General features: G+C 40.4%; 1 protein-coding gene and 1 long non-coding RNA gene across 7 annotated transcripts in view; one reads left to right on the top strand and one right to left on the bottom strand.

Annotated features, from left to right (window-relative positions):
• Positions 1 to 654: 654 nt before the first annotated feature.
• Positions 655 to 21406, bottom strand: USPL1 (ubiquitin specific peptidase like 1). Of its 6 annotated transcripts, none has more exons than XM_054057030.1 (9): positions 20991 to 21005; positions 14389 to 14555; positions 13703 to 13831; positions 11942 to 12599; positions 9661 to 9747; positions 9130 to 9259; positions 7755 to 7880; positions 6951 to 7111; positions 656 to 5829 (listed from the first exon to the last, which is right to left on the bottom strand). In XM_054057030.1, the coding sequence occupies exons 2-9, from the start codon at positions 14485 to 14487 to the stop codon at positions 3935 to 3937; spliced, it is 3285 nt and encodes a 1094-aa protein (XP_053913005.1). In that variant the 5' UTR covers positions 14488 to 14555; positions 20991 to 21005; the 3' UTR covers positions 656 to 3934. The 6 variants fall into 6 exon arrangements, with proteins under 6 accessions (XP_053913009.1, XP_053913005.1, XP_053913007.1 ...); XM_054057032.1 differs by lacking the exon at positions 20991 to 21005 and adding an exon at positions 20855 to 20871; XM_054057031.1 differs by lacking the exon at positions 20991 to 21005 and adding an exon at positions 20624 to 20839.
• A 103-nt stretch (positions 21407 to 21509) lies between these two features.
• Positions 21510 to 26811, top strand: part of LOC128851005 (uncharacterized) — a 46279-nt gene continuing 40977 nt past the window's right edge. The window contains exons 1-2 of the long non-coding RNA XR_008448287.1: positions 21510 to 23018; positions 26430 to 26482. This is a non-coding gene — a long non-coding RNA (uncharacterized LOC128851005). The remainder of the gene's footprint in view (positions 23019 to 26429; positions 26483 to 26811) is intronic.

Raw genomic sequence — 26811 nt, 5'->3', positions numbered from 1 at the left:
CACTCTCCCTTGTGAGCCCCACGGCTCCGCTGTGCTCTCCTGTGCTGTGCAGCTTCAGCATCTGTCTTGTAAATAATTACGCTGTGTTTGAGCATCAGTGGTGCAAAACTAAGCACACTGCAAACTTCATCAGCTTTATAATCCCGTTAATGTTATTCCCTCTCTTGCTTTGTCTGCATGCTGTCTTAGATCTATACTTAGACTGTAAGCTCTTCCACTCCAAGACTGAATCCTGGTGGACTTAACAGCACTGAACACGCTTTAGAGCCATGTAACCTGGTTGGAAGGTAACATGCTTTGCTCTGAGAATGAAAGGGCCCATACGGAGAACACAGCTGTTTAGCTTTGCAAAAGGAACACAGACAAGACAGAGTCACTCTCATTGATATATTGTCAGGATGGGAATGATTATTTAGAGCAAAAAACAGTGCCGTAAAAGGACAATAAATGGCAAGTCAGCCATGAAAAACATCAAGATCAAAATCAGATGTGCAATCAGCACCACAATGAATTTCTAGAACGATGCTCTGGTGGTTCTGCGGCTAAAAATCCATCCAGGCAGCTCCTTTGCAGATGGGCTGGTTTACTGTAGACAGGATGAGAGAAGCTGGCCCTTTATTTTTAATAGTGTTTGACTGTATCATGAAGTAGCGAGACCTGAATCAGACCATTACCTCCACCACAGAGCTTATTCTGAACTCAAAACCTCTGTCTGTAAGCGTTACAATTATGCCTTTCCCAAAGGACTGACAAGATTATGTCATGCAAGATGTGGAATATAATCCCTTCAAAGGGCACAAAGACTTTTGACTTTTGGAAATTTACCCTATAACACGGATAAACTTCCTAAATACAATGACTAACTTTTGCTCATGAATGGCATTTCCTATATGCCCACCTAGTATATTGCTGATTGACAGAAAACTAATACTTTATTATCTCTTTATGGCAAACAAAAAGCTGCATTTTAAAACTGTCTCAAACAAAAATGCCAGTAACCACCAAATTTTAAACTGTTTCTTTGGTCATGGACTTTTCCTTCTATCTCAGCTGAATTCTCACTTACACAGGATCAGAGCCAGCAAAACATTGATGGAAAAAGGCAAATCTGCACAGTGTCACCTTTAGTTAACTATTTCAGGAGCAAAAAGAACTTGAAGCACTAATATGTTAAGTTTCATGCTTAGGGTCTTGAAGCTTAAGGCAGCCTGGAGAGAGAGATCACTTTAATCTTAAGTGCTCTTTATTTCCTCTTGCAGCTTCTATACACGCGTGTACCCACACTGTATCCCACGATGCTACAGACTGAGAACTCCCAACATCATTTTGCAGAGGTGCTGCCAGTGGTGACCAGAGATTCTTGATTCTGTCTAAGTACATATCACAGCAGATGTGCCTCCAGACCCTTCTCTGCTACTAAGCTTACCATAATTCTTACCATGAGGCCTTCCTCATTTTCTAGTGGAGTCTCTTCCTCATGTTGCCCTACGCATTCTGCATCACATCAGCCTCAGGCTCGTTGCTTCACTCACCACGGGGTCTGTGTCATGTCCCGAGCCAGTAGTGATGGAGCGCGCACTTCACAGCTTCTGGTAGCTGCAATTCAGCTGGTCATAGATGGCATCTACACTTGCAGGCAGCTCTACGCTGCTTGGGGAAACCTCTTCAAGTAGTTGGGGTAGTGAGACACACCACTTTTTAGTGTTTTGCTTATATAAAAATCAGTGGAAGGAAAATTATGCAGGAAAATCCTATCACCTCCCCCAAGTCTTCCTGAGGCACCTATTTTATTCAATGATAAATCAAACCCTAATTTTGCTCAGCATTTTCTTTAATAAGGGAATTCACAAACAGGCAAACATTTCACCAGCAGTACACTGGCACTTTACATTCAGAATCTATTGATTTGTTTTCCATTGTTGCTACCAATTACAACATTTAAAATAAAGAAGGAGCTCAAGATCTTTACAAAGTTTACATATCAGAATGAAACCAATCATTATCTGAAGTGCCAGTTTGATAAACACACATGTAATTGCAACAGCAATAACTTGGCAAGGTGAGTTCAGGGCCACTGACAGTCTTTCAAACACTTTTTGAACCTAGTTCAAGCAATCCAAGGCCATTTACCTCTGCAGCCGTGCTTTGTAATAACAATTATATTTAACTGCATCTATTGGAAAGGCAAGACTGAGGACTCATGTTTTGAGTTTGGGATTTAAAACAATGAAAAAATGCAGAACAATTCTAAAACTGGCTGAAACAAAGACTTGCTGATAAAATCCTTGTTATTTCCGAGTACAAGAAAGACCTACAGGTAATCTAATTTAGCAGAACAAAAGCTATACAAATCCAGAAACACCAAGATGTGAATCCCTCTGCTTACTCACTGCCTTCTTGCCACGTTTTCCATTAGTTTCTTCCTCTTGACCTTGCCTTTCCTCGGCACTCACACACAAACAGGGGCACGCTGCTCTAGTCGTGTAAAACTCCTAGAGACAACAGAAATGGGTGCTAACTTACAGTTATTTTTCTTTTATTAGTGATTTTGCAGCTATGAAAAACTAAAAGTTATATCCAGTATGCTCTTAGTGCTGCAAATTCTGGCCCAAATATTAGTGATTTTACTTAAAAAATAACCTAGCTCAGAATATTCTGCCAAACTATATTTTCAATTACCCAGAATGAAAATTCAGTACATGCCATAATTTTACAGAGAATTTCTACCATGTATCCATCCCTCCTTGCACCCAAGGGGTGTACACACCAAGGTGAGCTTGTTGAACAGCAATTCTGAACAAGGTTCCTAACAGAGTATCAGCCTCAAGCTTAGTGTTTCAAATGATCTTTACGTCAAAGGATGCAATGATCCACAATCATAGAATCATAGAATAGTTTGGGTTGGAAGGGACCTTAAAGATCATCTAGTTCCAATTTCCCTGCGTCAGGCTGTCCAAGGCCCCATCCAACCTGGCCTTGAACACCTCCAGGGATGGAGCAGCCACAGCTTCCCTGGGCAACCTGTGCCAGTGCCTCACCACTCTCATGGTGAAGAGATTCTTCCTAATGCCCAGTCTAAATCTGCCCCTCTACAGTTTGTACTCATTGTCCCTCATCCCATCCCCACAAGCCTTTATGAATAGTCCCTCTCCAGCTTTCCTGTAGGCCCCCTTCAGGTACTGGAAGGTCGCTATAAGGTTTCCCCAAGCCTTCTCTTCTCCAGGCTGAACAAGCCCAACTCTCTCAGCCCGTCCTCGTAGGGCTCCAGCCCGCTGATCATCTTTGTAGCCCTCCTCTGGACCCATTCCAACAGCTCCATCTCCTTCTTACACTGAGGATTCCAGAACTGGACACAATACTCCAGATGAGGTCTCACAAGAGAGGAATAGAGTGGCAGAATCACCTCCCTTGACCGGCTGGCCACGCTTCTTTTGATGCAGCCCAGGATACGGTTGGCCTTCTGGGCTGTGAGCACACATTGCTGACTCATGATTACAGAAGGTAATTTTTTTATTTTAAATGTCAGACAAAAAGACTTCAGGAGTTGGGTAATACTGTAAAATAAATAACTGCTAACTAAATACTTGTTATGTCATTACATCATCGAGAATACCGAAGTTTGTTATATCTCAAACTCAGTAGAATATGGATAAGTTTTCCATATTAAAAGCAGCAAAATTTGAGACTCACAGGAGCTTTTAATTAAAAACCATCATCATATCTGAAAGTTATTTTAACTGCTTCTCAAAAAAATAAAATGCATTAAAATCTTATTTCTGCTACAATAAAATTTTAAGGAAAAAAAATAGCTCATGTAAACTGTTCCAAGTACAGCCAGTGTACAATTAAATCAGTTAGAAAAGATAATTTAATAGTGCTTTGTTTCAAAATATACATAACCTTGAAAAGTACTTAAACTCAAGAAACCAAATATTTACCAAGCTTCAAACAGAGTTTCATCAAAATGAGGTAAATCTATGTCACCTGCCATTGAGCTTGGTGCTGAAATGGAGAACAGGTCTTCAAGGAGATCTTCTCTTGTAGGACTTTCGAAAGCAAGTTTCTTGACAATGGGTTTGCTTATTGTATGCAGTTCTGAATTACTGTCCTTAACAGGACTGTAATAACTGTGGTCCTCGCATGTCACTGCTGCTTGTGGCACATGGGTCTTCTCATCAGATGCTGTCACTGCAACACTGCTATCCACCATTTCCATGTACATACATTCATCCTCACTTTTTGGAGCCTCTAAGGAAGCAACAGTTGAAGTAGGGGACAGTAATTCTGCCAGTATTTCATCACCGTTACTGTGGCTAGTGCACCCTGGTACAGAGTTTACATTAAATTCAGATTCATTATCTGCAACGTCAATCTGATGCTGCAGTTCCCTTAAAAAGCTCTGCAATAACTCACTGTCATTGTGAGATTCAGTCTGCGATGGGGTGCTTACATCCTTACTCACACGTTTTTCATGTTTTATCTGTTCCACTGCTAACCTGTCCAGTGAAGCCAACTTCTTCTTTTTAGCATTAAGCTTTTTCAACAGTTTCAAGCGAAGTTTTTTTGTTTTGTCACTATCTGACTCTTCTGACTTCCCAGAGTTACAGCTAGGGAAACGGAACTGAGTCATTTTACCTGATGTAGTTCCTGACTTATTCCAACTTGGACCTTCAGTAGTGATGTGACTTGCTGCTGGAAGACGAATGCTTTGAGAAAATCCTTTGAAATTTGACACAGAGTGAGTATTATTGCTCTGAGGAACCACTGACTTCGGGGGCTCGGTTGTTTTGTTTGTAGCTTTGCTTTGAAATCCATCAAAGTTACTTGGTCCCTTAACTGGCAACCGTACTTCACTTATTTTTTGCATTGAGGGGGTTCTGCAACTTCTCTCATTCTTGAGAGCTGAGGCACTTGAAGGCATAAAAGAACTATTCTTGCTTAATAATTTCTTTACCCAGCTTCCTACAAATCCTCTTTTTTGGTCTTTGCGTGAAGGCTGAAAGGAATTATTGGCAGCAGCAGAATTGGGGACCTGAGAATTAACAACAATTTTGCTTGCATCTTTCAAGTCAGGTGATTTTTGTATAATATTCTGTATTGGTGACAACTTTTTGTTTAGCTGTAGTTCTGAGTTTAATACATGTTCTCGATTATGTACGTTAGTTCTGTCATCCATTCTTGGAGCAAGCAACGAGTCAGATGAGTCAGGGTCATGACTTTTGGGCACAGGAGAAGTAATATTTGCTGGGTTCAACTCCTCTAAAGGTAAGCAAATGCTGGAATTTTCATATAATGTGCATTTACCGTTCATAGCTAAACTAGTTCCAGTAAACTCTCCTGTATATGGAGTGTTAGGTGAAAAAGCTGATTCCTGCAATTGTGGAGTGCCCATTTCAAGACTAAGGTTATCTTCCACTACCTGTCCATTCGGCAGTGATTTACCTTCTGAGTCAACTTCAATTTCTTCAAGCATCAGTGCTACGAGATCATCATGTGCAAGATTTTCTACACCATGATGAACAACACTCTCTTCCTCAGCTACCTGCTGCCGTTTCTTATCTGGAGTTCTCACAGAATCCTCTTTCTGGTGTTCTGCAGGTATTCTGCCTACAGTGTTATCAAAATCACAGTGCAACACTGTGGAATTTGACTGTACTTTATTAAGAAGTAAATCTTCAGTATTTTTACTCTGGAACTGTGAATTCAGTTCTTCTGCATGGGATGTTTTCTTTTCCCAGATAACAATATGAATCTGTGAAGGAGGAACTTCAAACCTTTCATGTCTCTTGCAGTATGGCCCCTTTAAATCATCACATTCAAGCCAAGTTCCTGAAAAATAAATAGCAACCAGTGTAGAGACTCAGAGACTTAAAATTGAAGTCACTATCCTCAGACATTTGTCAAATATTTTTATTAACCCATTCCCCTGGCAAGGAGAAAATAAAGGTTTTTCTCTCCACTCTTTATCACATCAGAGAAAAATGGGAATTTTCCACTGCAAAAAGATCAAATACAAGCAGATATTGCAGCAATGTTATTACAGGTCAGAGTAGGTCAACCAAAAACCAAAGCTAAGTTGTTGGTTTTTTTCTCATATGATGAGAGATATGATGCTGACGTGTTGTCTGAAAAAAGCTGCACAGGTCTCAGGGAAGAAGCACTTCTCAAATTAAGTTTCTCTGTAGACCTTTGTGCTGCCTGGGTGGGAGGCACAGGAGTTCAAGAGAAACTGCTCATTTTAATAATCAGCTGCAAATTATTCATAGATCATAAGCAAGTATTTTACAGCTTTAAGAATTTAAAAATAAATACAGGTAATACGTAGGATGTTCCTAACTAGACACTTCCCAGCTGCTTCCTATTTCTTCTTAAACTCTGGCAATATTATTTAGACAACCTGGTAAGATTGCACTCCATTCTCTCTACAGAGAATCAAAATATCAACTTTCACCTTCTGTGATTATGGAGTTCCCATCAAAGGCACAACAATTACACCATTAGTAATGTTTCTAACATGGATTTGTGCTTCCCACTCCTCAGGTGCAGTGACATTCAGAAGTTAAAAGAAACTTCATTAATGCTGCTAGTTCCATAGATTTCCTTGCTTCCAGCCAAGAACGGATTAACAACTGGCTTCAAAATAACCAATACCATTTGTCCCACAACAACGCTCAGACTGCATTTTTTAATTTTTACAAAGTTACGAAGAGAAACAACTCGACCCAAATAACTTTTGTCAGCGAGTACAGCGTAGGACAGAACACTGCTGAACAAATCACTTAAATCAAACTGAAACCTTCACCCACATTACTTAGAAAATTTTAATCTGAAGTTTAGAATAGACAAAAGAAATCTTATTATATGTAGACTATTGAGACTACTGCAGTAACCCATAAACCGGTATTTGATGTAGACTCATGAAGTATTATAATAGAATTTATGGTTCTTACCATCAGGATTCAAAGACCAGGTTATGAAGTGCTTCTTATCTGTTTGATACTGAACAATAGATGTTATTTCGTAGGTACTTTCTTCAAACTGAAATGAATAGTTCTTCAGGTTGTTGTGTGGCAAGCCTTCTACAAAATGTAACATGAATATTGAGGGTACTCTAATAAAGAAACAATAAAAAATCAGTTTATTACAACAAAATAGAGGGAAAAGTAAATAAGTAAAGTGTTTCAAGGAGTATGTAGTTCTGCCCTTACTAGTCTACTTCCACACAGGACTCCTCAGATTGCACAATAGTCGAGGGATAAGAATACCCCAACTGGATATTCCACTTTGTTATAAATTAGGGGATAAAAACATCATCACGTAAAGGACTTGGGGAGTGGGGAAAAGGTGAAAAAAACAGGAGACTACTGTGCCATTACCATAGGAAAGGACATTGCTCCCAAGTCAGACTAGTGAACAGACAGTCAAGCAACATGTCAGGCATTGAGAAACGGCTGACGTTGGAGATCAGTTGTCCATATTTACTACTTTGTCTCAAGTATTTATGATTTGACTCAAGCACATGTGCTGGTCAGCAAGTTAAACACCACTTTGTGTTTCACTTTTATTAAAGATTATTTGTTATTTCAGCATTTGAGAATTATCTGAAGTCTTAAAAACTGAGTATTTATCAGAGTTCAAAGTTTAGAATCTCTCTAAACCCAAGATAATAGTTTGGTTTGGAAAGTGATACATTCAGTAAACGAGGTCTCAGAATTTTTTGTATTTTATTTTCAAGTTCACATATGCAAACTTACTTTTCCAAAACCATGTGTCTTCTTTGAGCTCTATCACTACAGTTATTACATGGTCCAACATGAACAGCGTTAAGTGGATGCCAATCAGGGATTATATTTGTGAACGTTGTTAGTGTTTTCCTAAATCTGCACACAGACACACACACACAAAAAAAAAACCCAGACTCAATTGAGTTGCTGATCAGAAAACAATAACTATGTACACTTTACCAGGAGGAAAACAGTTGTAAAAAATGTTATAACAAAGCCAAATTCTACTCATATTCACACCATTCGTGTGAATTCCACTGTGCCTGCATTACATCCAAGTCAGCACTGAACTGAGTTCTACTGAAGAGCATCAGTCACCATTTGTTTTCAGCAGCTCTGTGGCCTTCAGTTTCACATTATTTGCTCTCCCTCCCTTAGTGCGTTATCTTTTTTAATATAAAACAAAGTTTGTACCAGGATTTGCATAATTTACTAGCTAATACAGAATCTCAAAGAGAGAAGGAAGCGGTAACAAATTACGTAAGAATCCACGTTACACAAGGTCTTGTTTTCAAAAACCAGTGCATTCAGAGCAGAGATTACACAGAGGTTATATTGTATGAAAATACAATGTACGGGATATTAAAGTGAAATAATGTGGTTTATGCTTTTATTAGCCACAGAAAGGACTTCCTTTATATTCAACCTAACCTAGATTTTTACTGCTTTTTCAAAAAACACAGCATGTGACAAAGACTTTTGAACACATCCTGTCAACCAGGACTACACATTAGCAGGCAGTGTAATAGATAGCATTAATCTCCTCTCTCTTGGGGATCTAGAATTTTATTGTATAAGTCTAAGATAGTGAAGAGAAACAAGTATTTTTCAAGTAAAGTGAGCTGTCTTCTAAAGGTTTTTCTCTTTTTCTGTTGACTCTAAAAAGAAGCCTAAATTACTAGCTTGTACCTGCAGCTACACAGAACTAAATAAATTAAAGAAATTATTTCCCTGTAACACTACTTTAAAATATAGATAAATTATGCAAGAGAATCTCTGATTCTCTGTAATCAAAATGAATATTACAAATATTCTTCAACAGTAACAGTGGACTAAGCATATATTCTTTAGAACCACAATTCGTATACTGACAGCAAAATATCGAAGTGAGCATAACTAGAGACTCACACAATTGCCTATTATTTCTTATTGAAGTGGTAACATGGTTTCCTAAGACATGACATAGCAGTAAACTACTTGGAAATGCTAGTCCAAAAAAGTGAATCACGCAAAACTTCACCAACGACCTTAAGCTGTACAAAACCTGGAGATCTGAAGAAAATCAACTATTATATGCAGATTTAAAAAGGTAAGGTAAAACAGTTACATAGAAATTATTTCTCACCGGTCCTGGTATTTGTAGCCGCAACACACACATTCAAACTTCCATGAAAATGAATGCAAGAATAGCTTCTCAGCTTGTTGATCCAGTTTTAAGAGTAGAGGGAGTGCAAACACTGGACTGTCCTTCTTACCTTCAAAGATGGGGCAGAAAAAAGGTCACTGAATATTTGAAATCAGATTTCAGTACTTAAATAAGAAAATAAGTTTATTGCTATGATTTTAACTCCAGTTATCCCTTCAAGGCTGTAATTCTAATCCTCACAACCAAAGGATTGGTCCATGTTTTTAGGTTATCATCAACGACAATTTAATGACTACAGCATAGTTATAAAAGACAAGAACACACTCTCTAAAACGTCAAAAACAGTGGAGAGACAAAACAGCTGATCGCAGGGTAAAGTATGTGTATGTCACTGATAAAAATAAATGCATTTGCAAATTATCTTGTATGCATACGTACAGATATATTTTTATGTAAAGGCATGTAGTGTTTCCTGAAAGTAAATACTGAGATGCTCCATTAATTACTTACCCAATTCACACTTAAGCTGAGGCTGAAGCTGTGTAAACATACTATTCCTGATTTCGTTGAGAGAAGATTCTACTTTTGGAAGAACATCTAAAGAAAAAAAACACATAAGTCTTCATGTACTCATGTGTGACACCCACACCCTTTCACTCACATACATAACCCTAACACGCACTCCTTCTCTGCAAACGGATGCCTTTCATACTGACCCATACTTGCCTAAAACCGTTGGCAAAATAGCCAATGCATCACATTAGCTGATTTGAAAATCAGCGAAGAATTTACATAAGTTATACACATTTTACTGCTTTCTGCTAACCAGAAATTACTTGACCTGACTTAAATTATGGCTAAGAGTGTGTACCAACAACTAGATAGTAACAACGTTTCAAGGATAGCGTAACCAGACCTTACAAACCCTGGAGACTGAGATTAAGAATAGATTTTAAAACTTAGACATTACGATCAAAAGCACAAAAATTTGCTTACATGCTTTCTAACGATGTTACACAATTCATAATAAAATATTTAAATGTGTTGCTACAGATTGAACACTAATTTCCTAAATCAGCCTTTAAAAAGTAAAATACATTTTTAAAAGTATACTTTACATATCTCAGTATTTTAAATTTGCAAGTTACGTTGTTTCTACGTGAGCACATTCTTTAAGCACAAGCAAGAACGTAACTTCTACCACACAACTATGCTTATAACCTGCACAAAATAAAGGATTTAGAATAGCTGTTGAAACTACTTTTTATATACACAGATTTTATAAGTAATAAAGGTAAAGAGAAGGTTCATGCAGTTCTATTGCTTTTGAATGTTTTTAAAAACACTTGTATATAAAAGATGCAGCAAAATTGCACAGAAGGGTAGAATAAATACTACACCTATTCTCCAAAAAAATACTCTTCATCCAATCACCTCTCCAGTGTTGCCTAAATAAACTAATTTTGCTGCAATTCCTGGAAATAAAAAGGTTTACACCATCTCAAACAACACCATATTCCAACACCAACATCCTCATTTAAGGGTTCTGGCACATCAGAGCTCCTTTGCAAACACAGCACAATAAAGGGGAGAGAAACATCTCAGATGGGTTTTTGTGATGGTAGAGAGCTCCCAGGTAACAGCCGAAAACCTAAAATCGAGCAGACTGACTTTCTGGCAAGCAAAGTACAGTAAATACTTCAGAACATTGTTGCATTTTGCCCCCGTCCTCTGTGAAACAGCACGTTTTATCTGCCACAAAATGGATCAAACCATTTTTGATAAACCTATTATTATTCCCAGTGAAGATCTGATATTCATGAAGCTATCTAATGCTGTTCTGGGACTACAGTCTATATATTCAAACACACACTTTTCCTGAAATGTCTATTGAAAAAAAAAGTCATAAAGGTACTGGCTAACTGAAATCCATATTAATTCTCTAACAGAGTTCAAACATATGACACAGATGAGTCAGCTCAAGAGGACTAAGAAAAATAGCTCTTCATTTAAGAGTCTTGAACTGAACCACAGTACAGAAAAAGATCAAAGGCCATACTAGTAGATTACAGTGATACATCCTCTTCCAACTCCAGCTGTGCTGCCTGGAAGGATGCCCACAGCTGCCCATCACCACCCCGGTGCCCTGCAGTTACAGTCCTCCAATCTGTTAAGCTGCACGTGTGAGTACTCACTAACCCTTTCCAGACAATATGAACCAGGTTAATGTGTTTGACTAATTTTGATAGGAACAGGTTAGGAAGCACTACCATCCACAGCGCAGCTTGCAGACCTCAGAGGAAGCATTCCTTCAGTAAGCGCAGCCGGAGACAGGAGAGAACATGTGTTGCCAGCTTTACTGTTCTTGGTGTGATGAGGCAAGCGCCCCTTTATATGATCATATTGACCAGAACAGAAATAATTTTGAAGATTAAGATTGGGACAGCATCCTAAATGTTAATCAACAGAGGGGAAGGAAACAAAGTAAGGCTCAATGACATAACTCACAAATTTTCTATGTGGGATATGACAAAATAATTCAACAGATCCTTAGTATTTAATGCTTTCAAAGTGTGCAGGTTTGCCCCAAGAAAAACAATTTCAGAGGTTACTAGGATTCTCCTAGATAAAGTACACTACTCTACAAATTCACAGTAACAAGTTGTAACTCATTCTTTTGTGATCTCGAAATAGAATGGAGGCACATTTAAGCACACTGGATTAAATTCTGCATAGCTTTAGCAGAGCAGAGACACCTGAATATAAAGAAACAGCAGATAAATTTACTCACCTTTTACTTCACTCCTTTTACAGGTATTCAGAAGCGCAGTTGCTTGATTATATTTTGTTAAGAGGTTTTGGAGTAAACATTTTCCATCATTATATTCTTCTGCTAGGGCAACTTTTAACGTTTCCAAGTGTACCAGTGCTGACAAAATACAATCTAACCAACAAAGATTATGCATATTTCTCCACTGGAGCCATAAATCTGTGTTATTAGTGGAACTTTTATCATCTTTGAGCAAAATTTCAGATGATGTTGAGCAAAATTCAGAATTTGGCAATAATTTTGTTCTAGGACGAGAAATTTTAGGAGTAGTTTCTTGATAGTTCTTGGTGTTGGTGGCTGTTTCACAATCCACCTTCTGCATGCAGGACTCCACGTTGTTAAAAGGTTTTTGCTCATCATTTTGTAACATGTCAAATACGCTTGACTTGGGAATAGATAAGCCATTCTGATAGCATTTGACAACAGGGTCTGTCTTAATAGTATGCTCAACATTTACCACATTATTAATTCTTGCTTTTTTCTTATGTGATTCAACAGGAGAACAGTCACTGATGTCACATGATTTCCTTTTCTGATGAGTAGATGGAACTTGATGGTTTTCTGAATCAGTAGAAGTAATTATACTGTTCAATGGTTTAAAACCAAGTGGGTATATACACTGAAAGAAAGAAAGTAATAGTGAAATATACAAAGCAATATCAGGTGAACAAGAGCTAAAAAAGGTACAAATCATACTCTGAAAATGTAATGTACGACTTGTGTAAGGTGATATTTTAATGAAAGTGATACATAAATTAAACACATGTATGACCGAAGGGTGTTTTATCCAACCACTGTCTTATAAAGAATTGTGAAGTCGGTAGTGATAACAAACACTACTTTTTGAGTAAATGCTTCCAATCCCTGAAAACAACCCAGTTTTGCCAAGAAGAGTCCTCGTCTCTTATTCTGCAAAATTTGTTCCTTTAGGGTACAGATCTGGCATTATCATCGCACGCCTGAGACACTGCTGGTGCCAAAACTGGTGGGGCATCTTTCAGGCTAGCCTTATGCATTGCATGAGGTGTTGGCAGCGTCTTACGTACACAGCTGCTCTGCAACCAGACTACAGTGAACTCCACTACTGCTGATCTCCAGAACAATACTATGGTTATCTACAAGCAGGGAGGGATGGGAAAAACAGATCAGAGACCCATATCTACTTTAAGGCCATCAGTCCACATGGGATTGCTAAACCCTCCCCACATACACCAGCAGTGGAGAAGGGAAACGCAGCAAAACCACAACTCAAGGTGGTGCAGAAATCCAGCTAAGGTTAAACTTAAGGGATGGGAGAAGAACAAAACCAAAGTAATTATAATTGCAAACCTATTTGCATTACCCTTACTTAAAGAAGGGAAGATGAGAGACTCACACCCACAAAAGTCATGGATTAGTTATACAGATCATCAGATTTTCACCTTTTATTCTGATGTGTACAAAGATTTATTTAGTACCGCTTCTGTTTCCTCATTACATAAGGTACACTCTCCTTTATTCATTTTAATCTATTCTTTTTAATCCTTTAGGGTAGCTAGCTGTGCCTGAGCACTGCATGTACATGGATGAGTTATGCTTTTGTCTGTAAGCAGGCAGGCATCGTTCAGCATATGGACTTCAACAGCCTGTGTACCACCACCAAAATCCTGAACCTCAAGAGGTGTCCCTGCTGAAGGTAACAGCTTCTACACAACCAAAGAAAACTGTTACTTAGTGTAATACCTGAGGATTTTCACAAAGAAAAATAGACTCTTGAAAATTAATGCGGTATGTCCGTAAAACTTGGATCTGGCCTTTCTCTTTGCAGACTGGACAATATTCACACGCAGTTCTTTCCACAGGATTACAGTTCTTAGGAAAAAAAAAAAAAAAGAAAGAAAGAAAAAGCAGTATAAACTTGTGTTTCATATGTTATCTCAAGGCAAGACATATATACATACCAAGACAGAAAACCATCGTGCAAGTTCTTAATACCTAATACAAGGTAAAAAAGTAAACTAGATTTAAGGAAAATATTTATAAGATATATATTCATAGGGTAGAGTTCTAAATAAATTTATCTCTTGATTTAAATACTCAAAGATTTAATGAGGTTATCTTTAACATCACAATTATGCAATATTTCATTGAGTTTGAACTAAACCACAGGACACTTATTGCCAGGGAATACAAGCTCCACTCTTTGAAAGACAAATCAATTTTCAAAGGAATGCAAACAGCTGTAAAAATAGTGCCAGTAAAAAAATTATAGGCAGAGATTTACTTTGAATAATCTTTCGCCATTGTTATAGATTTCCGTGGAAAATAATTTTGAGGTTTTATTTTTGTCAAATTAAGACCAATTAAGAATCTCTCAAAACAGAGAAAAATATGAACTTTGCACACATGTAAAACAAGTTTCAACTGACTTTTCCCAAATACCCCACCATGTGGAGTGTCGATTTCCCTACACCAGTCCCTTCTCCAATCACTTGCAAACCATTTGTAGTCTTCCGGGTATCCACCATTCTGAGCCACTGGCTAATTTATGTCACTTGTAACAATGTCATGACCACTAAGGGTTTTTCAAAGACTCCTGAAAAATAAGAAGTGAATAAAACAATTAAAGAAATACTGATTAAATTTGGGATAAAAAAATACCAGCAATAATGCAGCCTGCATCTTCTGTGAGAAGAAATTTAGGAGAGTATTTTCTTAACTGAAAATACTTATCTTCTAGTACAGATTATGAACTCAAAACTTTAAACCACATAATAGATTTAACAGCTTTAGGCACTGAATTTGCAAGTTTATCTATTCTTCGCACTCTACAAGGTCTCACATATTTTCCAAGTGCACTGTACTTTGCAGAAATGTAGATGTCTCGCCCGAGCATTTCAGCCCACTGCATTTAACCCTTAGAAAAAACAAAAGTTCTTTAAAAATAGCTACAATAATATCCCATAGTTATAGATGGCTGCTGAGGAAAACTGAAAAAACAACCAACACAAAACCCCTCACTGTCGCATCTTTCAAAAGAGTGAATTCAATGCATAACAAGCTACTAAATGTTTATTCTGCAAGCTAACATTTTTTAACTTCATAAGGGCATCCTGCTCTTACTGTCACTTTCTGGAAACTTCTCCTAATGTAATTTTAACAATATTACAGACCATCTAGCAAACTACAGCTTTTCCACAGTATCATTGCTATACAGCTCTAATACACATTTTAAAAGTGGCATTAGATAGTCTGTTTCAAATGATTTCTCAGATTCAGGGCCAATTTTTGCCTTTCTCACATATCACATATACACACAGACTCATTTGTAGAGGACAGCTGCAGGATGAAACAGGTACACGTCAGAAGGCAGCTTCCTGAGCCCATTCCCTCACCAGCACTGAGGGTAACCACACTTTGAATCAGCCAGAAAAGCACAAGAGGTTTAGAACTACAGGGACACGATTCTGCTCCTGCTGACTTCAAATGGAACTAACTAGAATAAATATGTATCTCTAAGATTGAATTGCTAAGTCATCAACCTAATATCTTTTCTTCAGTCATGACTGTTGCCTTTTCATTACTTCCACTGAATAACATCCTCTCCCACACCATGATGTCTTTTCAACCCTTTCTTGCACTGCAGCACTAGCTCAGATCATAGTTTCTTTTGAAAAACAGAAATTTCCCAAGGCATTCTTGTGGATCTGTGTAAAATACCAGTTTATTCCAAAACCATTTATAATACTGGGCAAGGAGAGACCCTACAGAACTGGACAGAGTGCTAAAAAGCAACAGAGCATGGATTTAGAAAGCCCAGCAGGCAAATGTAACAACTCATTTCAAATCAATCCCCAAAAGGCAACTTAAGTGAGGCTCAAAATGAGACCATGGCGTGTCCTATAGGCACTTATACTGTGTTCAGCAGCACTTCTCAGAATTACTGGGCTGCAGCACATAAGCTCAGTACAGTCTGATTTCTAAAACTAATGGTTATAATGGAAGGTAAGAACAAAAAAATGAACTCACGTGCCTTGGTGTGTGTATTTAAGTTTCCAAAGCAGAGTTGAAAGGTATAAAAGAAACACCGTGGTCCTCAGCTTATTCAAGGTAAAAATTAATGAACTAGCTCAAAGCAGACAAGCTTGTTGACTACAAAGGAAAGTCAAGCTCTCAAATTTTTCACACAGAGGCAATAGCCCTATCATACTGTGACTCAACTCTATTATCACTTGTTTAGTCTAGCCAGAAACTTGATGTTTTTTATACAATTACAAGTTCTGCAGACACCAACCACACTAAAACACATAACAGCTTTGCTCTCCATGCTACAGCTAGTCAGAAATGTCTCTAACTTGTTTGGGGGACTTTAAGTAAATTCCTTGGCCTGAAGCAATCTCAGCTTTCCAGAGTAGATAAAATACGTGGATCACATGATTGGGACTCTAGGCTTTTTCTCACCCCATAAATATAACACACACTCAAAAAGATTACTAATGCTAACAACACACAGGTTATTCCTTTTTAAGCATGACTTGATTTTAGAAAGTATATTTATTTCTTTGCAAGTCCCCGTTTCCCCTGTCATCCCTCTCAAAAGGAAAGCAATTATGTTCTGCAGTTAAATTCTCTGTTACTTCTGTTCTTCTTTTTAAAGGTTAAATACTGTTCTGAGATGTACAGTATCTCCCCGAGCTATAATCACCCAGTAATAGCACTATGGTACTGGAGTTCAAGACTTTTATTGCACTTATGAATATATTAAACATAAAAAAAAAATGATTTGTCCTTTTATTTCAAAGATATAAACACAAGAAGCAAATAAAATGAGTCTGCCAGTACTAGATGCAGAGTGGTATGAAGCGGCCTGCCTGTACGTTTCAGTATCTGTAACGTTACAGTGGGCTATTAGTGACCTTTGCACAACGTTCAAAAATTGGGCATGCGATCACCAGTCGCCAAGAAAACCAGCCAATTAGAAGACTGCTGTATCAAGTACTGAAACAGCCTGTTGTAGCAATGCGCCATATCCACATTACAGATGGGAAAGCACTGAGGAATGCACTTTCAAGCTTACTGAGTCATGTTTTAACCCTTTTATGCTACTTCATCCTGGACACCTGAAAAATGTAACGCAAAATCTGCTACAGACCCAGTATCATTATTAAGACTATGGTTGTACTTTCTCGAGTAGGTGAGTTGATGTAACAGCTTGCTGCTGCAGAATACACAGGTCTCCCTTCTTTTTCTCTCCTCACCTTCCCCACAGCTCACATCCTTGTGAGACTTTCCACGAGATAACTTCACTCACAAAACAGCAGGAAACTCAGTGAAGCACAAATTCTGCTATTTTCTGAGTTAAACTGGCCTAAAAAGGTTCCAATGAGCTACAGAGCTGACAGGGCAGAAGACAAAAAACAACACATAGGCAAAGGATCAGAGAGAGATAGGTTTGGTGGATGGACCAAAGAGTTGCAGTCAAAAGCTCAATGTCCCAAGCAGACTGTAGTAATGAGTGGGTGTCCCTCAGGGGTCCATACCGGAACCAGTACTGTTTAATATCTTCATCGATGGCATAGACAGTGGGACCAAGTGCACCCTCAGCAAATCTGCAGACAACATCAAGGTGAGTGATGCAGCTGACACACCTGAGAGAAGGGATGCTATGCAGAAACACCTGGACAGGCCAGAGAGGTGGGTCTGTGCAAACCTCATGAGGTTCAGCAAGGCTGGGGGATGAAGGAATTGAGAGCAGCCCATCTGAGGAGGACTTGGGGGACGAAAGCTGGACAACAAGCTCACAATGTGCACTCACAGCCCAGAAGGCCAACCGTATCCCAGGCTGCATGAGAGGAAGTATGTCCATCAGGTAGAGTGAGATGATTCTACCCCTCCACTCCTCTCTGGTGAGACCTCACCTGGAGTACCGCATCCAACTCTGGAGCCCTCAGCACAGGAAAGACATGGACCTGTTGGAGCAGCTCCAGAGCAAGGTCACAAAAATGATCAGAGGGATCGAACACCTCTCCTATGAAGAAAGGCTGAGAAAGTTTGGTTTGTTCAGTCTGGAGAAGAGGCTTCTGGGAGACCTTATGGCAGCCTTTTAGTACTTAAAGGGGTCTTATATGAAAGATGAGGACAGAATTTTTAGTAGGGCCTGTTGTAATAGGACAAGGAGTAATGGTTTTAAACTAAAAGAGAGAAGATTTAGACTAGATATAAGGAAGAATTTTTTTTACAATAAGGGCAGTGAAACATTGGAACAAGTTGCCCAGAGAAGCTGTGGATGCATTTAATTGGAAATGTTCAAGGTCAGGTTGGAAGGGGCTTTGAGTAACCTAGCCTAGTGGAAGGTGCCCCTACCTACCACAGGGAGGTTGGACTAAATTAACTTTAAAGGTCCCTTCCAACCCAAATCATTGCACAATTCTATGGTAAAAGGGACCTGGACCATTTGATAAGAGTGATATGTACCTCATGAAACAGTACCTTTCAAACTGCAGGAAGCAGGTGGCAGAACATTAATTACATTACAGTGAAGAAAACATCTTTTTGTTTAAAGGCTAAAGCAACATTTAAATATGACCTTCTTGTAAATCATCTTAGAACTCTTCTTTTTTTCACCAAAGTGATATTGAAAAGATGAAAAGAAACAAACAAAAGTCTGATAAAAAACACACTGGAAAGATGGGATATCACCCAGAGGGACCTGGACAGGCTGGAGAGGTGGGCCTGTGTGAACCTCATGAAGTTCAACAAGGCCAAGTGCAAGGTCCTACATCCGGGTTGGGGCAATCTGTAGTTTCAGTACAGGATGAGGGATGATGCGATTGAAAGCGGCCCTGCTGAGAAGGACCTGGGAGTGCTGGTTGATGAGAAGCTGGACATGAGCCGGCAATGCATGCTCGCAGCCCAGAAAGCTAACCATATCCTGGGCTGTATGAAAAGAGGTGTGGCCAGCAGGTCAAGTGAGAAGATTCTGTCCCTCTACTCTGCTCCTGTAAGACCTCATGTGGAGTACTGTGTCCAGTTTGGGGATCCTCAGCATAAGAAGGATGTGGAGCTGTTGGAATGGGTCCAGAGGAGGGCTACAAAGACGATCAGAGGGCTGGAGCACCTCCCAAATGAGGACTGGCTGAGAGAGATGGGCTTGTTCAGCCTGGAGAAGAGAAGGATCCAATGGGATCTTATAGCAACCTTCCAGTACTTGAAATGGGCCTACAAGAAAGCTGGAGAGGGACTGTTTACAAAGGCTTGTAGTGATAGGACGAGGGGCAATGGGTATAAACTGGAGAGGGGCAGATTTAGACTAGACACAAGGAAGAATTTCTTCACAATGAGAGTGGTGAGACACTGGCACAGGTTGCCCAGGGAAATTGTGGCTGCCCCATCCCTGGAGGTGTTCAAGGCCAGGCTGGATGGGGCCTTGGGCAGCCTGATCTAGTGGGATGTCCCTGCCCGTGACAGGGGGGTTGGAACTAGATGATTTTTAAGGTCCCTTCCAACCCAAACTATTCTATGATTCTATGTAAAAAAAAGTAAGAAAAACTCCCATTGTTTTATTTGTTACCTACACATTCTTTATACAAGAAGAGATCAGAATATTAAGTTCTTCCTCTACCTGAGATTATAACTATAAACATTCAAAACACAGCCCAGGAAAACAAAATCACTATTTTCGCCACAAAATGTATTCCAGCAAGTGCAATAGTAGCAGCACATGGTTGCCGCCACAGAGTAACTCTCTCTATAGGGCAGTCCATACCTCCTGGGCAGAACAGCGAATCTTCCTTGTGTGGAACCAAACAAATTTCTTTTGCAAGAAGCCTATCACAGACTGAGGCAAATAAAAATAAAAGTGAAGCAGCTGCAAAATAAACCATCATGCAACATTACTACTCCACTGCTCTAAAAGTTTCTTCTACAGACTTCTCTTTAACCTCCTCATATTAAATGCTTTGATGGGCATATGACAGAGTGAAAGGGACTATGTGCTTTGCTTATGAATTCAGTTCTTCCGAAAACAAATGGTAGTGTGGGAAAACAGTATAGCCTAAACTAGTACAGTTTATTACAGCTGCAGCTCAGAGATGAAAATGTCAGGAAGGGCCCCAGTGTGGGCAGAGCCTCAGTCTCTGACCCCAGGCAGCAGAGGCGAGGAGCACAGGGGTGAGTGCTGCCCTCCTCCAGCACCCAAAGGTGCCCAACTGTTTCAGATAAACCTACGGTTAAACAGCCTCCTTGATTTTTTAATCCATATCCAGAGCAATCCATGCACTACGGAAAGACTGCAGAAGAAAAAAAAAAAAAAAGAGTGCTCACAGAGTTAATGGTTAGGACATGAGGAAACATAAGGAAGAATTTCTTCACCGTGAGGGCAGTGAGGCACTGGCACAGGTTGCCCAGGGAAGCTGTGGCTGCCCCATCCCTGGAGGTGTTCAAGGCCAGGTTGGATGGGCCCTTGGGCAGCCGGATCTAGTGGGAGGTGTCCCTGCCCATGGCAGAGGGGGTCGGAACTAAATGATTCTTAAGGTCCCTCCCAACCCAAACTACTCTCTGACTCTATGAAACTACAAACGGGGTCTGCCGGCACGCAGCACCGGCCCCTCTCCCTCCAGCAGCTCCCAGAACGCGGAAAGCGCGCCCGCACCCACCACTACTGACCTGAAATACTCAGTCGGCATTTGGGAACCCCCGCGCCTCGCATCCCGCGCCTCGCAACCCGGCACTGAACCGGCACACGTGCACCCCACACCCGGCCCGGGGCTGCCCGGCCACCGCAGCCACCGCGGGCGCGGAGCCAGAGTCCGGCAGGCCGCCCGAGGCCCCGGCAAGGTCCGCGCCAGGCCCGCCCCTCCGGGCCTGCGGTTCACGCGCCGCGGGCCCCACGCTCACCAGTCACCGCCGCTCCGGACACGGCCCCGCGGCGCACACGCTGCCCTCCGCCCCGCCCCACGTGACTCGCGCTGCCTCCCACGTGATCCACGCTGTCTCCCCCCCCGCCCCGTAATCCACGCTGCCCCGCCGTTACCTGGTAGCGGCGTCAGGCGCTGCGCGCGCCCGCTCGGCGGCGGCTGCTACGCAGTTTCCGTAGCGTTCCCGCCGCCATGATAGCCCCGTTCTGCGCCCTCCTCCCCCCGGCGCTTCCTCCTCGCCGCCTCACGCGGGAAAGGGGGGGGTGGAGCTGCTGCCCCGGCCCGGGCGCCGGAGGGAGGGAATCGTGGGAGCAACCTGTGATTCATCGAACTTGCAGCAAAAGAAGCGTGGCCAGCAGGGCGAGGGAGGGGATTCTGCCCCTCTATTCCTCTCTTGAGAAACCTCACCTGGAATATTGTGTCCAGTTCTGGAATCCTCAATGTGAGAAGGAGATGGAGCTGTTGGAACCGGTCCAGAGGAGGGCTACAAGGATGATCAGAGGGCTGGAGCACCTCCCATATGAGGACAGGCTGAGAGAGTTGGGCGTGTTCAGCCTGGAGAAGAGAAGGCTCCGAGGAGATCCTATAGCGACCTTCCAGTACCTGAAGGGGGCCTATGGGAAAGCTGGAGAGGGGCTATTCATAAAGGCTTGTGGGGATAGGACCAGGGGGAATGGGTGTAAACTGGAGAGGGGCAGATTTAGACTGGACATAAGAGGAGTTTCTTCACCATGAGGGTGGTGAGGCACTGGCACAGGTTGCCCAGGGAAGCTGTGGCTGCCCTATCCCTGGAGGTGTTCAAGGCCAGGTTGGATGGGGCCTTGGGCAGCTTGATCTAGTGGGAGATGTCCCTGCCCATGGCAGGGGGGTTGGAAGTAGATGATCTTTGAGGTCTCTTCCAACCCAAACTATTCTATGATTCTATGAACTTCAGTTCTTAAAATCACGCTCGAGGTGCAGTTTCACCTTGTCCAAGGTTTGGTGATTTGGGTCTTGTCTTTGAGCATTGAGGCGCCAGTTCCGCCCATTCTGCTTCCACCACGGGGATGGATGTGCACGGTCCCCTTTGAAAATCACCTCGAGTTTGCCTCACAGTCATTTTTTGAGGTTTCAGTCTTGAGAGTGTGAGACTTAATCGATAAGTTTTGCTGTGGTTGGTTTGTATGTTTAATTATCTTGTAATATAAGTTTATCTGGTATCAAGACGTAATATGCAGACAATCTCCAGACATGGATGAATAAACTGAAAGCTCTCTTATAGTTGCAAGAATTTATTGATATGCTTAATCGTCTTGTAAGACGTCGCTGTTTTAGGTCAAGGGATAACCAGTCTTCGGGCTGCGAGAATTTTTTCATGTGCTTAATTGACTTGTGAGATGTAGTTGTCTTGGGTCAGGATATAACCTGAAGGAAGCCTCCAGACATGGTTGGATAACCTAAAAAAATAAACATTCTTTAAGAACTTACACAGTTCTTTGTCTAAAACTAGTCTATATACCCACTGCTTTTGTAAGCTGGCATACCTTTTTTGGAAGGGTATCCAATTCAGCGCTGAATTGTAAAATAAAAACATTATTGCCTTTGCTTCAAAGATTTTGTCTTTTTCAATATTTTACCAGTGAATGAGTGTTTCTCAGAAGAGGTTGTGGTGATGTGGGGCACCAGCAGAAACAGCTCGAGTATTTGGAGCTGGCTTTTGAATCCACATTGGCTCCTTTTCCTTGAGTGTGGGCAGCACGGAGCTCAACAGCAGCAGCATTTAGGTCAATGCTCTGCTTCAGTTGCATCAAGAAAGCTGTCAGCGTGGACCAAGCCTGCGAGGCCCCAGGGCGGGAGGATCGAATGAGCCAGGAAATTTCTTTAGTGATAGCATGAAAAATGCCTTCTTACTGCCTGCCTCTGCTTTGCTGATACCGTAATCTTGGTTGCATTTTTAAAAAGTGTTTAGGGTTGCGTGATTTACATCATGAAATCATCTCTTAGTGGGGTGGCTCTGTTGTAACATCTGTACTCTGGCTTTTTGCTGTAGGCATTCCTTTAATTTGTACAGCAGTGTTTTGAAGTTTGAATTAATATTTGAGGGTACTGGAAGAAGTTGTTTGCCTGACTGGAGAAAGATCGCAGTGAAACTTGGTAACAGTTTTGTGAGTACTTTTTTAAATTGATCTTGGGTTTTGACTCATTAGTAGAGAATGTATTTTTTTCTGTGTACTTTCAACAGGAGTGTAAAACGCTTTGGAGTATGTTGAGCAGTAGAGGGAACTGACTGGCTCTACAGCTGTTGAGAGTGGTTTTTCTACATAAGCGTCAAATGTATTTCATCTCTTTTTCAGTTGCTCTATTTGACTGTTAAAACTGGTCAAATAGTGCAATCCAGTGAGTAATGTTGTTAAGTAGTTTCATTAGATAGTCGTATGTATGCAATGATTTTTCTTATGGCATTTTAGGACACTCTTGAGTATTGTGGTTTTAGTCCTAGTAACACAGTTAAAATACAGTGTTTGGAGGTATGCAAATTAATATATGCTCTGTTTATTAACTTCAATATTTTTTTAGCTTGTTTTCATTGTAGTTTAAATTTTTACTTTTTCCGGGGTAACTAAGGTCCATTGTTTTGGTTTGGGCTTCCACCAAGCATGAGCTTTTGTTTCAAGTGTACACTGCCTAAGAGATTATGTGGTAAAAGGTGTCTGCTTGTCTGTGTGTGTTTGTGCTCTAGTATGATTAAGTAGACCTCTTTCGGGCTTGTTAGGGTGGACTGACTTTTAAAAAGCTTCAGTATAGATTCCAGTTCTCAGATCTACTAGAATTTATGATGATGCTCTTAAGATTTTTCAAGCTATGTAATGCCTCCATTTTCTGGTTTGTCTCCTCACTTCCTCCTTCCAAACTTTTTTTGTAAGTTAACTTATATTGGCAGACATACATTTTAGTAGGGCTTGTTGCGATAGGACAAGGGGTAATGGTTTTAAACTAAAAGAAGGGAGATTCAGACCAGATGTAAACAAGACATTTTTACAATGAGGGTGGTGAACCACTGGCACAGGTTGACCAGAAAAGTGGTAAAAGCCCTGTCTCTGCAAACATTTAAGGTCAGATTGGTTGGGGCTCTGAGCAACTTGATCTGGTTGCTCAGATCTCCCTGCTTACTGCAGAGGGATTGGACTGGATGACCTTTGACGGTCCCTTCCAACCTAAACTATTTTTGATTTCAGGTATTTTCTGTATACTGCTAAGTACCACAGTGTAATTTACTGGTATTTGTCCTTTTTTCCTCTCTGACATTCAAGTTGAATAAAGAAAAGTTTGAGCCAACAAAAGAATGCAGACCTGAGTTTTTCCATGTGCATGAAGAAGAGAGTTTGCATGTTGACAAAGAAAAGAAACTGAGGGGTTTTTTTTAATCTCACAATACTCCATTTGAACTTCGTTTGGCCTGAAAAAAACTAGTCCTAATGTAGTAAATACTACATGATGTGAACTCGAGAGTCACCAGGAATTGGTTTGAGTGTTTCAGTTGTGAACTGGGATCTAGTGACTTTGGGATCTAGTTTGACTGCGATTTGCTGAAACGTTTTCTAGCATGTTGTATAAGTTTGACTAGATTTGGTTTAGATTTAACTAACAATGTATGATCACGCTGCTTATTTCTGGTTTTATTGACTTAGAATCAGAATCCCTAGGTTGGAAAAGACCTATGAGATCATCAGCTGCAACCATATCTATCCAATACGAAATCATATCTGTAAGCATTTTGTCTATTCACCTTTTAACCTCCAGGGATGGTGACTCAACCACCTCCCCCAGGCAGCCTGGTCCAGTGCCCAATAACCCTTTCTGTGAAGAAATTTTTTGTAATGTCCAATCTGAACTTCCCCTGGTGCAGCTTGAGGCCATTCCCTCTTGTCCTGTCACCTGTCACTTGGTAGAAGAGACCACACCCACCTCTCTACAACCTCCTTTTAGGTAGTTGTAGAGAGTGATAAGGTCTCTCCTCAGCCTCCTTTTCTCTAGGTTAAACGACCCCAGTTCCCTCAGCTGCTCCTTGTAAGACTTGTTCTCCAGCCCATTCACCAACTCTGTTGCTCTTCTCTGGACACGTTCCAGGACCTCAATGTCTTTCCTATAGCAAGGGGCCCAAAACTGAACACAATATTGGAGGTGCGATCTCACCAATGCTGAGTACAAGGTCAGAATCACTGCCCTGGTCTTGCTGGCCACACCATTTCTGATTCAAGCTGAGATGCTCTTGGCTTTTTTGGTCACCTGGGCACACTGCTAGCTCTTTACCTTTTTAAACTATATTTTCTCAGTATAGGAAAAGTATGTATCAGAGTCCTCTGATGCAATTTTTGAAGCTGCTTTAGCTCAGGCAAGTAAACATACATATCTGATTTAGCTTTCTGAATTGGGGTATCCTCTTGTTGCACTCTGTTTTCAAGAATAATTTGCCAACTTTGTGATTACATGAGCACTAAAGACTTAAAACAGTTTAAATATCAGTTACTTTTTATTTATTATAATATTTCTAAAAGGCATATCTGGAACAGGCATTTTGAATGACTGAAGCCTTTTGGCATGTACATCAACCGTGTAGTGTAACAGGAAAAAAATCCTCTTTTCCTTTTCTATTAATATATTCAGTTTTGGAGGAGAAAAATTAACTGTATAAAGGTTCCTCCCAGCCCCCAAGGTGATCTCTAGAATGAGTGTTGTTAAGGCTTGATGTGTATGTTGTTTTCGGAAGCTAACATATCTGTATCAGGAATTATCATCTGCAATGTAAATATGAATGTTGGGAAAATAATATTCAGGGCATATATTTAGAAGAGTGTACTTAGGCTGAGAACATATGCTATTCATATGTGTCGTCTAAAAATATTTTCACATGCAAATTACACACCCGTTGGCTGCTTACTTCTAACCAGATTGTTGCTACATGATGGTCCTCTGACAAACTGAATATGGAGTGGGAGGTACCAACTGAAAACTTTTTTTCTGAAGATTTTGTATCTCAGGTTTTATGGTTGCTTGGCTTTCCTGCTTTATACTTGAAAAGTACCATTTTGGAACTATAAGAATACAGTAACTAATCAATTACATGTATACCTCTTTTTCTCTGTTTAATGCTTAAATAAATTAATGTTCTGTTGTTAAATATATACCACAAGAAAGACTAGTCACAATAATCTCAACTTTGATAATTTTTGCGTATATAAAGTCAAGATTACTGTGATTGCAAAATTTCTTGCATTTCATAACTGATTTTAAGTCCAGAAACCACTAGCATTATTGATTTTAATGGGTACATGTAGTATCCTTCTGCTATTGCATTGCATTTAGCTGAAGAGAGGGAGACCCTTTTTTATGACAGAGGTTATAAAATCAGTGGCAAAAACATGAGGCAAGTTTTGGTTTTTTGGTGTATTTTTTAGCAACTGCTACCTGTTTAAAACCTTCGTTCTGGAGTAAAAACCTCTTACAAGATATTTTTATGAATTTTGTTCTCCCCCTATAGTTTTGAAACTAAATGCCATATTGTTTCCCTGTTACAGCGTCTGCAGCCTTGCCAGAGCAGGAGAAATGTATTCACTGCTCTGAGATACAGGTAGATATTTATTTTCTTTTTTTGTCACCTTTTTATTTGTCACCTTTAACAGGAGCATATTCTTTGCTCTGTAGCAAAGAGAGAAACTGAACTCTTTAGGCCTGATGCAGTGTTCTGAGAAATGATGCACTGCAAAGATTTCCATTTGGGAATTGCAGCTAGCCTTCAAAGTATTTTCTCATAATTTTCATTCTTTGTTCTTTAAGTTGCTTTACCTCCCTGTCCTACAAATTGTAGGCTTCTGACTTCATTCCAGCAGGGAAGAAGAGACAAAATAAGTAGCTTTGGGGTTTTCAGAAATGAATTATTTTCAGGAATATTTCTAGTGA

Source organism: Cuculus canorus, chromosome 1 (assembly GCF_017976375.1).
Source record: "Cuculus canorus isolate bCucCan1 chromosome 1, bCucCan1.pri, whole genome shotgun sequence".
Classification (NCBI taxonomy): domain Eukaryota; kingdom Metazoa; phylum Chordata; class Aves; order Cuculiformes; family Cuculidae; genus Cuculus; species Cuculus canorus.
Note: the sequence above shows the minus strand (reverse complement) of the source record. Positions and strands in the feature narration are given on the sequence as shown.